The sequence below is a fragment of the Neophocaena asiaeorientalis genome, unplaced genomic scaffold (assembly GCF_003031525.2).
Source record: "Neophocaena asiaeorientalis asiaeorientalis breed wild unplaced genomic scaffold, Neophocaena_asiaeorientalis_V1.1 scaffold26, whole genome shotgun sequence".
NCBI lineage: Eukaryota > Metazoa > Chordata > Mammalia > Artiodactyla > Phocoenidae > Neophocaena > Neophocaena asiaeorientalis.
The window spans coordinates 3,168,045-3,185,143 of record NW_020173108.1 but is presented as its reverse complement, the minus strand read 5'-3'; the positions used below and the strand labels follow the sequence as shown (position 1 = coordinate 3,185,143).

The 17,099-nt window shown below is 41.2% G+C and overlaps 1 protein-coding gene across 1 annotated transcript in view; it reads left to right on the top strand.

Moving 5' to 3' along the window:
• The first annotated feature begins 1,346 nt into the window (after positions 1-1,346).
• LVRN (laeverin) overlaps positions 1,347-17,099 on the top strand; it is an 80,770-nt gene continuing 65,017 nt past the window's right edge. Inside the window, exon 1 of the mRNA XM_024743382.1 lies at positions 1,347-2,041. Within this exon, the coding sequence (XP_024599150.1) occupies positions 1,347-2,041 (695 nt within the window). The remainder of the gene's footprint in view (positions 2,042-17,099) is intronic.

Below are 17,099 nucleotides of genomic sequence, written 5' to 3'. Positions count from 1 at the left end.
CAGAAAAGCGAAGACCATTTTATGGCTGCGACGGAAAAATTCTCTTCATTCTGAAAAAAACTGAAGGAGTCTAAAGACGGGATACCCTCAAATAAATCATCGGCCAGCAGCAGGATCTTTAATCACCTCCCCTTCCTCTTCCCCAGAACCTCCTGAGTATTTGCAAAGCCATTCTCAATTCACTCGAGTGCATGCTTGCAGACTGGGAACTCGGCTCACAGGACGCGGAACTCTCCCAGAAGTATCCGATAAATAGCAAACAGATGCCGAGGATGCCAAAGACCTCGCCCGACTAGGGCACCGCCTGGGAGATGAGTTCCAGACAGCGGTTTCCTAGTGGAAAAGGCTGGCCACCGGACTCTATTATTCTCTGTGCTTGAAACCAGTAGGTTTCGAAAGGAGGGCATCCTTTTTCCCCGGGCAGGGGTGCGGAGAGCCAGACACTGCCCCAGGACTGGAAACCCCATCCCCGGCAGTTGCGGATCTAAGAGGCGGCTTCCCGCCGTGCCCCTTCCCAAGGTAAAGCGGCCCTCCACTCTCCATCATCTGGAGACGCAGACGCCACGCTCTCCGGTTTTTTGACGTCCCGTCTTCCAGCTCCACTTCCCAAGCTCGAAAAAGGCTCTGGGACACCCCTGACCCTGTTTCCAGCCTCGCACTTGTTGCCTGGGCCGCGTGAGGCCCGAGCTTATGCAGGAGGCGAATTTAGGGCCAAAAATTTGGCTCCGGAAGTTAGTTCGGACAGCGCGGCTGTCCCTAGCAGGTTCATTTCAAAACATGTGCCCCAAAGTCCCGGTTCGTAAGCCCTCACCCCAGCCCCTAGCGCACGAATTCCCTAGGTAGTGGCCGGCAACTGTGCAGCCCGCAGCTCATCACTACAGTCAAGGAGTCGAGGGTGCTCTGTACCTGTCTCTTTTCCGACAACACCCGAAACCGCACCGGGTCACGCCCAACAGATCCCGTGAATCCAAATACCCGCCCCCCCGTCGGAGGTGCCCAAATTCGAGTTTGGTCCTACCGTCCCCTCCCTGCGCCTACTCTGGAAGCTCCTCTGCGAGGTCTTTCCCTTCAGACCCAAAGGGGCGCGCGCTCAGTTGCTCCAGGTCCGCCTCTTCCCCAGGCCCTGGCGGGGGCGGGGGTGGGTAGGCAGGGACCTGGATCTAATTAGCTGGGAGGGGAAGCCGAGGTCCCAACAGCTCTCTTCTGTCTCCCAGGCTCCTCGAGGAGGAGGGAGGGACGGTACAAGAGAGGAGGGGCGGGGGTCCCATCACTGAGCACCCAGGCCGGGGGTCTGAGCCGCCGCCGCCGCCGGGCTCTCACTTCACCCCCAGCCCCGGGCTGCGGCCATGGGACCCCATTCCAGCTCCGGCTTCTACGTGAGCCGCGTGGTAGCCCTGCTGCTGGCCGGGCTGGCTGCCGTGCTCCTGCTGGCGCTGGCCGTACTCGCCGCCCTGTACGGCCACTGCGCGCGCGTCCCGCCGTCGGAGCTTTACGACCGCGGGGGCCCGCACGCCGCGCCCTCCCCGCCAGGCAGGCAGGAGCCGGCGCGGACCCCGAAGCCCGGCCCCACTCTGGAGACGGAGGTGGCGCCCACCCCGCGCAACTGGCGACCCCCGGGACCCTGGGACCAGCTGCGCCTGCCGCCCTGGCTCGTGCCGCTGCACTATGAGCTGGAGCTGTGGCCCCGTCTGAGGCCAGAAGAGCTCTCGGTGCCGGCGTTGCGCTTCACTGGCCGCGTGAACATCACCGTGCGCTGCATCGCGGCCACGGCGCGGCTGCTGCTTCACAGCCTCTTCCTGGACTGTGAAAGCGCCGAGGTGCGGGGACCACTGTCCCCGGACGCCGGAGACGCCACCGTGGGCCGCGTGCTGGTGGACGAGGTGTGGTTCGCGTTGGACATGCAGTACATGGTGCTAGAGCTCGGCGAAGCCCTGCAGCCCGGTAGCCGCTATGAGCTGCAGCTCAGCTTCTCTGGCCCGGTGTACCAGGACACCAGGGAGGGACTGTTCCTCAATCTCTACACGGACCAGGGTGAGCGCAGGTAAGGGCAGGCCGGCCCTGGCCTCCTCGGCCCCCGCCCCGCATTCCCCGCGCGCAGACTGCGGGTTCAGGTGCTTAGGTGCGCGTCTCCTGCCCTTCGCAAAGAAACCCACCCCATCCTTCGCGACGTTTTCTTTTAGAGTCAGAGGGTGAGCGCCTCCTTCCTCCCTTTCCCTCTTCCTTTGGCCAGGTTTCAGCCCCATCCCTGCCCATTCCAGTTCGTTTCTATCGTTGCCCCTTTTAAGGTCGCTGCGGCCCCAAAAGTTTATTTTCCTCTTCAGAGAACCCCTTTGTCCTCTAACCCAGAATTTACTTAGGGCAACGAGCAAACCCCTCGCTACTCAAAGTTTGGTCAAAAACTTTGAGTTGCTGGTCCGCGGTACCAACGTAACATCTGGGAGGTTGTTAGAAATGCAGACTCTTAAGCCCCACCCTCGACCAAGGGGATCCGAATATGCGTTTACCGGAGCTCCTCGGGCGATTCACCCGCGTTAGAGTTGGATAAGCACGGGGCTAGAGCACCGTTGCCGCTCTGCGGTTCCTCCCCAGCGCCTCTCTGCGCTTTTCCTGCTCTCTTTTGCCTGGGCGCTCCGTAAGTGCTGCTCTTGCAACAAATAGACCCACGTCGCGGCTGTTAGTTTCCATAGTTTTTTTCTTTTTGCTAAGGTTCTCCAAAACTTCAGAATCCCCTTTCATTTCAGCCCTTCCATCCCCTGCCCGGGCCCCGCGTGTCGTTTTGCGGGTGAGCAGCGTCATCCCCTCCCCTCCCCGCTCTTTGACCGGCTATGTGCCAGAGTTTTGGGATTCAAAAAAAAAAAAAAGTAAAAGCGATGACAAGGGACCTCCCCTCTGAGTCTGCAGGCTCACATAGTGTACATGTGTTCTCTTTACACTCGTTTGCTATAGTGTCTCCCACGCGGAATGTTTCCAGCCCAAGAATTGCCTCTTTCCACGCTCTAGGACCACATTACTGACCCCCGGCGAGCGCGAGGGAAATGGTCTTTTTTTTTTTTTCTTTTTTCAAACTGGTGAGCTCCTGCTTCGCTCATGCAGTGGTGGAGCCTTTGCGGTTTACACAACTGCATGTACTTTGCCCTTTATTATTAGAGAAAATGTTCTCAGATGTTCTCTGAGGGAAAGAAACCCACTAAATTACCCCCTAACTCTTCTCCTGCACTATTTTCAAAACTTCAGGGGTTTAAAGTAAGTTTAATAAGCTGGCGTAAGTGGAAGCGTAATCTGTAACTTTTGTTTTTAAGGACAGTATGCTTGATTTTTCTCTCAAAAATGCATCAATACCTGAGAAACAGTTTTGAAAAGTTTCTCATGAGTATAATGTGTTACTGGACTTATGGGCTCTGGAAACCTTTTGAAATAACTGTGTATTGTTAAGGTACAGGATTTTTCAGAGGGGGAGAAAAGGATGCTTTTTTGCACAGCTACCTGACAGTGTTTTCTGCCTTCAGTTAGCAAATCTTCATCTCTTCACCATCTCTTCCTTCTTCCTGTCTTAATGGGTCTTTGGCCTGGACAAACTGCCCTAGCAAACACGGGAAATGAAAGTCCCTTTCCATTTTTCTATTGTGCTGCCAACTCTAGTAGTAACTAGAAACCATATTTTGAGAGCTTTCAAATTCAAATAAGCAGAAAATTTAATAAAGTCCTACAGATGTTCATAGACCTAGGTGGAGCTCCAGAACTGGGGCATCTTGAGAGGAGCTGTCGCCTGGAAGTTGTTCTTCTGAGTCTCTGCTTCTGAAACCAGGAAGAAGAGAAACCTGCAGCTGAGCTTGAAGCCAAGGTCACAAAGAACCTGAACAAAATGATGACTTGTGATGAGGCAGATTTTGGAAGCCCAGCAGGCTTGAGTTTGAGCTGTGTCACTTGAGCCAGTCTCTTCACCTCTCTGAGTTTGTTGCCTCATTCATGGAATAGACATAATAAGTGTCAGCCTTTAGAATGTTGTGAGAATGAAGTGGGAAAGGGGGCACCGTGACTGGCATATAATCTGTGCGGTGATGGCTACTATCATTAGCTTGGGGTAAAATTATCCTGTTATCTAAACGTGGAAGCTGTCACGTTCCTGGTAGATACGATTCTAAGAAGATTTCTATATGCAGAGAAATTGCCCAATGTTTTCACATTTTTCATGGGGTGTCTGTAATTCCAGCTGCAGTGGTTGGAACATATTTACTTCTGTTCTTTGATGGTCTCTAATCACAGTCCAGACAGGCTAATGTTTTAAAATAATTTTACTCAACTCTAACGGAAGAGAGAAAGAAGGTCAATCCAGAAAATACAAAGAGCATCACTATTTGACACTTCTAAGGTTTAGGTTACTATTTGCTAGCTTCAGAGGTTGCTGGGGATGCTTTCTACCTGTGCTCAGCCTTTCTCTACCTGACAGGTGACTTCACATTTCTGCCATATAGGAGCCATCTACTGGATACCTTGGACATGTGCATCTTCCATGTGTGGAAAGTTGAGAGCAAGATCCAAATGTTAATGTCCCTCTAAGCAGTATTTCCCAAACTTCATTCACTGGCATATGACTATTTTCAGATTTTGCCGTATTCAATATCTGTGGCCATATTATTTGCTAAAAAAGTTACTTGATTTAAACAAAAATGTTAAGTAGATTCATTGAAAAGCAACTCTATACCATTATTATAGACGGAAAACCATTTGAAATTTATAGAAAGGAATGGCACAGACTAATACAACGAAAACAAAACATTGTTAATAAGTTCTAGCTATCATTATTGTCTGCTGAAAGATCTGAAGGCTTTGAATCTGAAGGTTGCTCTCTCTTTCTTAAAAAAGGGAAATTAGAATTAGATGTTCAAGATAAATAACACCAAAGCAATGCTTTCTCTTGACCTAATCAGCATGATTCATAAAACTGAAAGGACTGACTTTATCATGTGTGAGTCTGATCTATGTAATAGTCTGTCTGAGGGCTACCAAAAATCCCTCTCCATCTATACTTTGGAAAATCCTGCATTAGAGTAGTGGTTCACACTTTAATGTGCATCAGAAACACTAAAGGAGCTTATTAAACATGTAGATTCCAGGGGCACACCCTCAGAAATTCCAGATCAGTACACCGATATTCATAGCAACACTATTCACAATAGCTACAAGGTGGAAGCAACCCAAATGTCCACTGATGGATGAAGGGAAGACACAAGATGTGGTCTATACATACAATGGAATATTATTCAGCCTTAAAAAGGAAGGAAATTCTGACATAAGCTACTACACAGATGAATCTCGGGGACATTATATAAGGGACCTAAAGTAGTCAAATTTATAGGGACATAAAGTAGAATTGTGGTTGCTAGGGGCTGGGGGAGTGAAGAGTTTTTTTGGCTGTATTGGGTCTTTATTGCTGTGTGCGGGCTTTAGTTGCGGCGAGCAGGGCCAACTCTTCGTTGCAGTGTGTGGCCTTCTCATTGTGCTGGCTTCTCTTGTTGTGGAACATGGGCTCTAGGCGCACAGGCTTCAGTAGTTGTGACACATGGGCTCAGTAGTTGTGGCTCACAGGCTCTAGAGTGCAGGCTCAGTAGTTGTGGCACACGGACTTAGTTGCTCCGTGGCATGTGGGATCCTCCCGGACCAGGGATCGAACCCATATCCCCCGCATTGGCAGGTGGATTCTCAACCACTGCGCCACCAGGGAAGTCCTGAGTGGGGAGTTTTTGTTTAATGAGTACAGAGTTTTAGTTTTGCAAGATAAAAAGTTCTGGAGACTGGTTGTACAACAATGTGAATGTACTTAACACCACTCAACGTTATACTTAAAAATGGTTAAGGTGATGAATTTTATGTTTTATGTATTGGGTTGGTCAAATTTTTCGTTAATGTTTTTCCATAAGATGTTATGGAAAAACCCAAAGGAACTCTTTGGCCAACCCAATATTTTCCACAATTTAAAAAATTTTAAAAGCAAAAACTTTCCAGAGCAGTGAGTTTTGAGTGGGGTTTGGAAATTTACATATTTTAACAATTGCTGCGATAAACATCTTTTCGTGCTTATTTGCCATCTGTATGTATATCACTTCAATGAAATGTCTCTTCATGTCTTTTTTCCATTTTCTAATTGAATTGTTTTTTTATTTTATATTTATTTATTTGGCTGCATTGGGTCTTCATTGCTGTGAGCAGTCTTTCTCTAGTTGCGGCGAGTGGGGACTACTCTTCGTTGAGGTGCCTCAGGCTTCTCGTTGCAGTGGCTTCTCTTGCAGAGCATGCATGGGCTCTAGGCGTGCAAGCTTCAGTAGCTGTGGCATGTGGGCTTCAGTAGTTGTGGCTTGCGGGCTCTAGAGTGCAGGCTCAATAGTTGTGGCGCACGGGCTTAGTTGCTCTGCGGCATGTGGGATCTTCCCAGACCAGGGCTCAAACCGGTGTCCCCTGCATTGGCAGGCAGATTCTTAACCACTCTGCCACCAGGGAAGCCCACTGAATGTTTTTTTTACAGTGGCGTCCTGGGATTTTTTAAATATAATCTACATCTGAGTCCATTGTGAAATATGTGGCTTACAAATATCATTCTGCCTGTCTGTAACTTGTCTTTTAATCTTCTTAATAAGGTTTTCAGAGAGCAAAAGTTTTAATATTAAAGAAGTCCAATTTATTGGTATTTTTTATAGAACATACCTTTGGTGTAATGTCTAAGAATTCTTTTTTTAAAGACTTTGTTGGGTTTTTTTTGGAGACGTTTTAGGTTTACAACAAAATTTAGGGGGAAGTAGAGAGATTCCTCATATATCCCCTGCCTCCACACATGCATAGCCTTCCCCATTATCAATATCACTCACTAGAATGGCACTTTTTTTTTAAACTAAGGATGAATCTGTATCGGCACATCATAATCACCCCAAATTCATAGTTTACCTTAGGGTTTACTTTTGGTGGTGTATGTTCTATCTGTTTGGACAAATATATACTGACTTATAGCCATCATTATAATACCATACAGAGTATTTTCACTGCTCTAAAAATCCTTTGCTATCTGCCTATTCATCTTCCCACCCACCCACTCTGCCCAGCAACCACTGATCTTTTTATTGTCTGCATAGTTTTGCCTTTTCCATATGTCGTATAGTTGGAATCATACAGTATATCACCTTTTCAGCGTGGCTTCTTTCACTTAGCAATATGCATTTAAGGTTCCTCCATGTCTTTTCATGTTGCAATAGCTCATTTCTTTTTAGTGCTGAATAATATTCTATTGTCTGGATGTACCACAGTTTATTTATCTAGCCACCTACAGAAGGACATCTTTTCTGCTTCCAAGTTTTGACAGTTATGAAAAAAGCTGTTATAGACTCTGTGCACAGGTTTTTGTGTAGACATACATTTTCAACTACTTTAGGTAAATACCAAGAAACATAATTGCTGGATCATATGGTAAGCTTATGTTTAGTTTTGTAAGATACTGCCAAACTGTCTTCCAGAGTGGATATACCATTTTGTATTCCCATCAGGAATGAATGAGGGTTCCTTTTGCTCCATATTCTTGTCAGCATTTGATGTTGTCAGTGTTCTGGATTTAGGCCTATATTCTAATAAGTATCTCATTGTTTTAATTTGCATTTCCCTGATGACATATGATGTGAAGTATCCTCTCATATGCTTTTCTGTATAATTTCTTTGGTGAGGTATCTGCTGAAGTCTTTGGCCCATTTTTTAATTGAGTTGTTTGTTTTCTTTTTTTTAATTTTATTTTATTCAAGTGTAGTTGATTTACAATGTTATTAATTTCTGCTGTACAGCAAAGTGATTCAGTTAACATACATAGAATGGAGTTGTTTGTTTTCTTTTGTTTTAAGATTTATTTATTTAATTTATTTTTGGCTGCATCAGGTCTTAGTTGCAGCATGCGGGCTCTTTGTTGAGGTGCATGGGCTTCTCTCTAGTTGTGGCATGAGGGTTTTCTCTTCTCTAGTTGTGGCTCACAGGCTCCAGAGTGCATGGGCCCTGTAGTTTGTGGCACACAGGCTCTAGCTGAGGCACGCAAGCTCAGTAGTTGTGGCATGCAGGCTTAGTTGCCCCTTGGCATGTGGGATATTAGTTGCCTGACCAGGGATTGAACCCACGTCCCCTGCATTGTGAGGCGGATTCTTTACCACTGGACTACTAGGGAAGTCCGTGTTTGCTTATTGTTGAATTTTAAGAGTTCTTTGTATATTTTGGATAACAGTCCTTTATCAGATGTGTCTTTTGCAAATATATTCTGCCAGTCTATGGCTTGTCCTCTTATTCTCTTTATATTGTCTTTGACAGAACAGAATTTTTTAATTTTAGTGAAATCCAGCTTATCAATTATTTCTTTTATTGATCATGTCTTTGGTGTATTATCTTAAAAGACATCACCATACCCAAGATAATTTAGGTTTTCTCCTATGTTATCTTCTAGGAGTTTTATAATTTTACATTTTACATTTAGATCTATGATCCATTATGAGTTAATTTTTATGAAGGGTGTAAGGTCTGGGTCTAGATTCAGTTTTTTTTTGCATGTGGGTGTCCAGTAAGAGATTTTCTTTACTCCATGGTATTGCCTTTGCTTCTTTGTCAAAGATTAGTTGACTATATTTTTATGGGTCTATTTCTTGGCTCTCTATTTTATTCCCTTGATCTGTCTATTCTTTTGCCAATACCACACTGTCTTGATTATTTTAGCTTTATAGTAAGTCTTGAAGTCAGGTAGTGTAAATCTTCCAGCTTTGTTCTTCTCCTTCGATACTGTGTTAGGTATTCTGGTTTTTTTGCCTCTCACTATAAACCTTAGAATCATTTTGTCCAAATCCATAAACTTAACTTGCTAGGATTTTAAATGAGATTGCACTGAATCAATGGATCAAGTTGGGAAGAACTGATACGCTGATAATATTGAGTCTTCAGATCCATGAATATGGAATAACTCTCCACTTATTTAGTTCTTTTTAAAATTTCATTCATCAGAGTTTTCTATTTTTCCTTATCTAAATTTTGTACATATTTTGTTAGATTTATACCTAAGTATTTCATTTTTAGGGACACTAATGTAAATGGCATTATGTTTTTAATTTCAAATCCATTTGTTCACTGTTGGTATATATGAAATAAATTGACTTTTGTATATTAACCTTATATCCTGAAAATTTGCTATAATTGCTTATTAGTTCCAGGAGGTTTTTGTCAATTCTTTTGGATTTTGTAGAAAACACAGATGATCATCTTATCTGTGAATAAGAGTGTTTTATTTCTTCCTTCCCAATGAATATATCTTTTATTTCCTTTTCTTGACTTACTGCATTTGGAAGGACTTCCAGTACAATGTTGAAAAGGAGTGGCAAGAGGGGACATCCTTGCCTTGTCCCTGATCTTAGTGGAAAGCTTCAAATTCTCACCATTTAGTATGATGTTAGCTGTAGATTTTCTTGTAGATGGCCTTTATTAAGATTAGGCAGTCCCCCTCTATTCTTACTTTACTGAGAATTTTAATTGTAAATGGGTGCTGGATCTTGGCAAATGCTTTCTTTGCATCTATTAATGGGTGATCATGTGATTTTTCTTATCTAGTCTGTTGATGTGATGGATAACATTAATTGATTTTTGAATGTTGAACTAGTCTTGCATACCTGGGATAAATTCCACTTGGTCGGGATATGTAATTCTTTTTATGCGTTGTTGGATTTGATTTACTAATATTTTGTTGAGGATTTTTGCGTCTCTGTTCAGGAGAGCTATTGGCCTGTAGTTTTCTTTTCTTATAATGTTTTGTTCTGGTTTTGGTGTTAGGGTAATGCTGGCCTCATAGAATGAGTTAGGAAGTATTCCCTTTGCTTCTATCCTGTGAAAGTGATTGTAGAGAATTGGTATTCCTTAAATGTTGGGTAGAATTTACCAGTGAACCCGTCTGGGCCTGGTGATTTCTATTTTGAAAGGTTATTACTTATTGATTCAATTTCTTTAATAGATATAGGCTTTTTCAGATTGTTCCTTCTTGTGTGAGTTCTGGCAGATTGTATCTTTCAAGGATTGGTCCTTTTCATTTAGAGTATCAAATTTGTGGGCATAAATTAGTTCATAGTATTCCTTATTATCTTTTGAATGTCCATGGTATCTGTAGTGCTGTTCCCTCTTTCATTTCTGATATTGGTATTGATATAATGGATTAATATATACCATATCTGTTACTGTTTTCTATGTTTTTGCCCTTGCTCTTTTTCCCATTTTTGTCTTCCACTCTTTTTTTGCCTTTCTTTACTATGTTGAATTTTCCAGGCCATGAACACAGAATATCTGTTCATTTATTTAAATCTTTGATCTATTTCAACAGCATTTTAAACATACAAATCCTATACCTGTTTTATTAGATTTATGCCTAAGTATTTAATTTTATTTGAGCAATTGTAAATAGTATTGTATTTTTAATTTTAGTTTTTATGTATCAGTTTCTACTGCAAAGAAATAGTGAGTTTTGTGTGCTTATCTTGTGTCCTAGGACTTGGTGATCTCACTTGCAAGTTCTAGGAGTTTTTGTTTTGTTTTTATAGATTCCTTGGGATTTTCTATGTAGATCATCATGTTATCTGCATACAGAGACAGTTTTATTTCTACTATTCCAATCCATATGCCATTTCTTTTCTTACCTTACTTTGCTGGCTGAAATTTCCAGCACTATGTTGGCCAAGAGTGATAAGTGTGGACATTCTTTTTCCCTAATGTTAGGGAGAAATATTTTAGCCTTTCACTGTTCAGTATGATTTTAGGTGGAGGTTTTTTTGTATATGTTCCTTATCAAGTTGAGGAAGTTTCCCTCTATTCACAGTATTTCTGAGTTGCTTTTTTTTTTTTTAATCACAAATAGGTGTTGGATCTTGTCAAACACTGACATTACCGGTTACTGGATAGAACGTAATGGAAAATGGAGGATACAACAAAATTACCAAAAGAGTGCCTGAAGAAGATCTCAGAGCAAGATCCTTGTTCTTCCCTTTATGGTTAGCATGGTCTGCAACCAGTGTGGCTTCTGATTCATAGAGTAGAAATGGCTTAGGCCAATGGGCCCTGGATTGTGCATGTTTTCCTTGTGATCTATTTGAGGTCAAAGGGGATCTAGAATTTTGCACATGGGATAAGAACATTGACTAGGGAGCTAAAGAGGGGCCACCATGCCAGGGATCAAAGTAAATGTGTTGCAGTGAATGCTGTGGAGTAGTTGTGCAAGGTGTGGTCCAGAGGGAGTTGCAGCCAGACTCAGAGGACTGGCCATGTGTTCAAGAGCCCAGATGAGTGCCGTGTTATCAGTGGGAACTGCTGAGCCTTGACTGTTGTGAAGGAATGGTTACAAGTCATACCAGTCAAGAGAATGCAGTCACATCAATATGGCAAATCCAAGAAGTCCTCTCCTGTCAAGAGGTCTCCTCCTTCTCTGCCCTTCCCCAGTTTGGCATCTGGGTGTAGGAGAAAGCTTCTTAGTTCTCATGCCCTTAGGAAATAAAAGAGCCCTGAAAGGGAATTTGGATTTTAAATGACTATCCCCCCAAACAAGACTGTTTTAAAATCAGTAACGATGAGTAACCTGTAATTGGCAAGCTTGCGTTCTTTTCCTCTACCATCAGTGAGAATATGGGTTCCAGAATATGAAGTTATAGGACAGATTGCTTTACACATCTGAGTTCTGGTAAGTAAATTTTGACAATTAATTCTCTTCATGTAAAATAAATGTTTCCTCCAACACTAATGACTAGAGCTTATAACATTCCAATTCATCCAAGCTTTCCAAACAATTATTACCAAGGACTCCATAAACCAGTGTACTCCAAAACTATATTTTGTACCAGTTGCTTCTGACCTTTGGAAACCATTGCAGAGAATACTTATGCTAAAGGCCAGTTTCTCAGCTTATCAAGGTCTGATTAGTCACCTGATAAAAAAGGTACTAGGAAAACTGAAATAAAAAACATCTTGTGTTCTTTCCTTTCCTGATAAGTACAACTCGCTCAGATGGCCCTAGACTGTACAGAATGGCTAATAGGTTGTCTTTGGCCATTTTAAAGATGTAAGGAGACCTTTTCTGAAATATCTTCCTGAGGGTAAAATTGGTTACAGCACTACTGAGAATATTAGGGGACCATGTTCCACTAGTACATCTTGCAAGATGAACTTGGCCTTCCCTGAGACTCTTGTTCATAATCACTAACCCCAATTAATAAATACACACTTTGGGGTCTCTTTCATTAGCGATGATATTATACCGTTACTAGCTATGAGAATTTTTAAATATGCCCCTCTTCATTTACTGTGTGCAAGATATATGTACGGTATAAGATGGATGTGAGAAGTATGGGATCTAACTCCATAAAAACAACTTAAAAACATGACAGTAATATCACTGTTTGCAGATGACATGATACTATACATAGAGAATCCTAAAGATGCTGCCAGAAAACTACGAGAGCTAATCAATAAATTTGATAAAGTAGCAGGATACAAAATTAACGCACAGAAATCTCTTGCATTCCTATACACTAATGACGAAAAATCTGAAAGAGAAATTAAGGAAACACTCCCATTTACCATTGCAACAAAAAGAATAAAATACCTAGGAATAAACCTACCTAAGGAGACAAAAGACCTGTATGTAGAAAACTATAAGACACTGATGAAAGAAATTGAAGACGATACAAACAGATGGAGAGATATACCATGTTCTTGGGTTGGAAGAATCAACATTGTGAAAATGGCTATACTACCTAAAGCAATCTACAGATCCAAAGCAATCCCTATCAAACTAGCAATGGCATTTTTCACAGAACTGGAACAAAAAATTTCACAATTTGTATGGAAACACAAAAGACCCCAAATAGCCAAAGCAATCTTGAGAAAGAAAAACGGAGCTGGAAGAATCAGGCTCCCTGACTTCAGACTATACTACAAAGCTACAGTCATCAAGACAGTATGGTAGTGGCACAAAAACAGAAAGATAGATCAATGGAACAGGATAGAAAGCCCAGAGATAAACCCACGCACATATGGTCACCTTATCTTTGATAAAGGAGACAAGAATATACAATGGAGAAAAGACAGCCTCTTCAATAAGTGGTGCTGGGAAAACTAGACAGCTACATGTAAAACAATGAAATTAGAAGACTTCCTAAAACCACACACAAAAATAAACTAAAAATGGATTAAAGACCTAAATGTAAGGCCAGACACTTTAAAACTCTTACAGGAAAACATAGGCAGAACACTCTATGACATAAATCACAGCAAGATCCTTTTTGACCCACCTCCTAGAGAAATGGAAATAAAAACAAAAATAAACAAATGGGACCTAATGAAACTTAAAAGCTTTTGCACAGCAAAGGAAACCACAAGCAAGATGAAAAGACGGCCCTCAGAATGTGAAAAAACCTTTGCAAACAAAGTAACTGACAAAGGATTAATCTCCAAAATATACAAGCTGCTCATGCAGCTCAATATCAAAAAAACAAACAACCCAATCCAAAAATGGGCAGAAGATCTAAATAGACATTTCTCCAAAGAAGATATACAGATTGCCAACAAACACATGAAAGGATGCTCAACATCACTAATCATTAGAGAAATGTAAATCAAAACTACAATGAGGTATCACCTCACACCAGTCAGAATGGCCATGATCAAAAAATCTACAAACAATAAATGCTGGAGAGGGTGTGGAGAAAAGGGAACCCTCTTGCACTGTTGGTGGGAATATAAATTGATACAGCCACTATGGAGAACAGTATGGAGGTTCCTTAAAAAACTAAAAATAGAACTACCATATGACCCAGCAATCCCACTACATATCCCCTATCAGCTCTGTGCTTTGTGACCACCTAGAAGGGTGGGGGAGGGAGGGTGGGAGGGAGATGCAAGAGGGAGGGGATATGGAGATATATGTATACATATGGCTGATTCACTTTGTTATATAGCAGAAAATAACACACCATTGTAAATCAATTATACTCCAGTAACGTTGTTTAAAAAAAAATGACAGTACTAGAGCCACCTCTTTTTCTTATTGGCGTAAGTCGATTGAGAGGGTTTAGACTGTGTTAAAAAAACAAAATTCAACTGAGTACATGTATTCAGTGATGCATAAATCAGGCAGCATCCCATCTAGCAAATAGGAAGGTGCTCCCAGGAGCTGTACAAAATGAAAGACTTTTATAGGCAGAACGGGGCAGGACAAGGAAGTCATACTAGCAAAAAACTGATTGTTTAGGGCAAGGTCACCTTTCTTTAGGGGTGACTGTGGTCTATCAGACATATAACCTCACTAGTGCTGACTAGGTAATTCCAGGTTGAGTGGTTTAAGATTCCATTCCTGGGAGAAGGGGAAACTCTAATTAAGTATCAAGTCTCGGTTTGGTGATGTGGGGCATAGTACCAATGACTCCATTGTGGGCCTGTTGTCTTGTTTCTAACAAATGAGATCTTTTAAGTTCACTGTGAAAAAAACGTCTTCTCTTTGTTTGAAAAGTTTGAAGGTCAAATCTACATTAGAAATGGCAACACTTGCTTAACCTGCTCATAGCACTTTTGAGAGAATGTGCCCTACACAGGCCATGCTCTGTACCAGTGACCTTCTCTCCATATTCCTGTTCCAGCTTTCTTATGATTACTATTTACATGATGTATCTTTTCTTAACTTTTACTTTTAATCTATATGTGTCTTGATAATAAAAGTGAATTTCTTATTGAAACATAGTGTTAGGTCTTACAGTCTGACAATCTCTGCCCTTTAGTTGGGGTGTTTAGACTATTTACATTTGATGTAGTTATTGAGTTGATTGGATTCAAATCTACCATCTTGCTATTTGCTCTCTATTGTCTAAACTGTTTTTTATTTTATTTTTCTCTTCTTTTGGATTGAGTAGTTTTTAATATTCCATTTAATATTAACTTGGCTAATTAGCTATGTCTTTTTGTGTGTGGTGAGGTGAGAAGTAGAGCAGGAGGATTGCTCTAGTGTTTACAATATGTGTCCCAACTTATCACAGACTACATTCAAATGGAACTATACCCACTTTACGTATAATATATAAATCTTAGAAGAACATGTTTCTGTTTTCCCCCTCCTATCCTTTGTGCTACAGCTGCTACACATCTTACTTTTACATAGGTTATTAACCCTACCATATACTGTTATTGTTCTTCCTTTAAACAATTAATTACTTTAAGATAAATTTTTACAAGAGAAAAAATTTTTATTTACTTACATATATACCATCTCCAGGGCTCTTCATTCCTTTGTGCACATCTAAGTTTCCATGTTATATTATTTTCTTTCACCTGAAAGACTTTGACATTTCTTCAAGTTCAGGTCTACTGGTGATAAATTCTCTCAGTTTTTGTCTGTCTGAAAACTTTTACTTTTCCTTCATTTTTGAAAGATATTTTTGCTCAGTATAGAATTCTTGATTGGTGGGGTTTTGTTTTTAATTTCAGCAGTTTAAGGATGTTATTTCATTGACTTATGGCTTGAATAATTTCTGAAGAGAAGTCTAGGGATTTTAATTTTTGTTCCTCTGTATGAGATTTGCTCTTCTGTGATAATCATATGATTTTTCTTTTTTAATTTGTTACTATGGCAAATTATACTGATTGACTTTCTTTTTTTTTTTTTGCGGTACGTGGGCCTCTCACTGTTGTGGCCTCTCCCGTTGTGGAGCACAGGCTCCGGACGCACAGGCTCAGCGGCCATGGCTCACGGGCCCAGCCGCTCCGCGGCATGTGGGATCCTCCGGACTGGGGCTCGAACCCCCGTCCCCTGCATCGGCAGGCGGACTCTCAACCACTGCGCCACCAGGGAAGCCCTGATTGACTTCCTAATATTAAACTAAGTTTGTATTGCCATGATAAATCCCACTTGGTCTTGATGTATTATCCTTTTATATTTTGTTGCATTCAACTCACTAAAATTTTGTTTATAATTTTTGCATCTATGTTCATGAGACATATAGACTTGTGGCTTTTTGTTTTGTTTTGCTTTTTATCTTGCAATGTCTTTGTCTGGTTTTGGTATCAGAGTAACACTGGCTTCAAATAATAAATTTGGAGGTATTCCTTCTTTAATTTTCTGGAAATATTCATGTAGAATTAGTATTATTTCTTCCTTAAATGCTTGATTGAGTTTCACCAATGAAGCCACCTGGGCTTGGAGCTTCTTTGTGAGATGGTTTTTAACTACAAAATAAGCTTCCTTAATAGATATAGGACTATTCAGGTTATCTATCTCTTTATGAGTGAGCTTTGGTAGTTTAAGTCTTTCAAGGAATTTGTCCATCTAATCAAAGTTGCCAAATTTATAAGTATAAAGTTGTTCAAAATATTCCTTTCCTCTTGTTATTTTAATATCTGTAGAATCTGTAGTGATGTCACCTCTTTCTTTCCTGATATTGGTCATTTGTGTCTTCTCTCTTTGGGGAGCTGGAGCCCTGGTTCTGTTACCACTCCTGTCCCTTACTAGTTGTCTAACCAGTTGCATAAATTCCCAGGGCTTCAGCTTTTACATCTGTAAATTAAGAGAGTGGAGCTCTGTAAAGTCTCTTCCACTTCTGATAGTCAACAAGTTTGACCTGTCTGTCTAGAGATTTATCTACTTTATTAATCTTCTTGTAGAACCAGTTTTTTGTTTCATACATTTCCTCTATTTTTCTGTTTTTTATATCAGTACTTCATACATTAATCTTTATTATTTCCTTTTTTTGCTTTGGGCTTCATTTCCTTTTCTTATTCTGTTTTCTTAAGGTGGGTGCAAGGTCATTGATTTAAGATCTTCTTTCTCCTCCAATATAGGCATTTAATGCTATAAAAGTTCCACTAACTACTGCTTTAGTGACATGCCACAGATGATGTTATGTTGCTTTTTCATTTTCATTCAGTTGAAAATACTTTCTAATTTCCCTTTTGATGTCTTCTTTGACTCATGGGTTACTTAGAACTGTTTATTTTGTTTCCAAATATTTGTGCATTTTCTCATTTTTTTAATTGAACCCCTGATATTTTAAATTTTATGTTGCTGAATGCTGCATTTT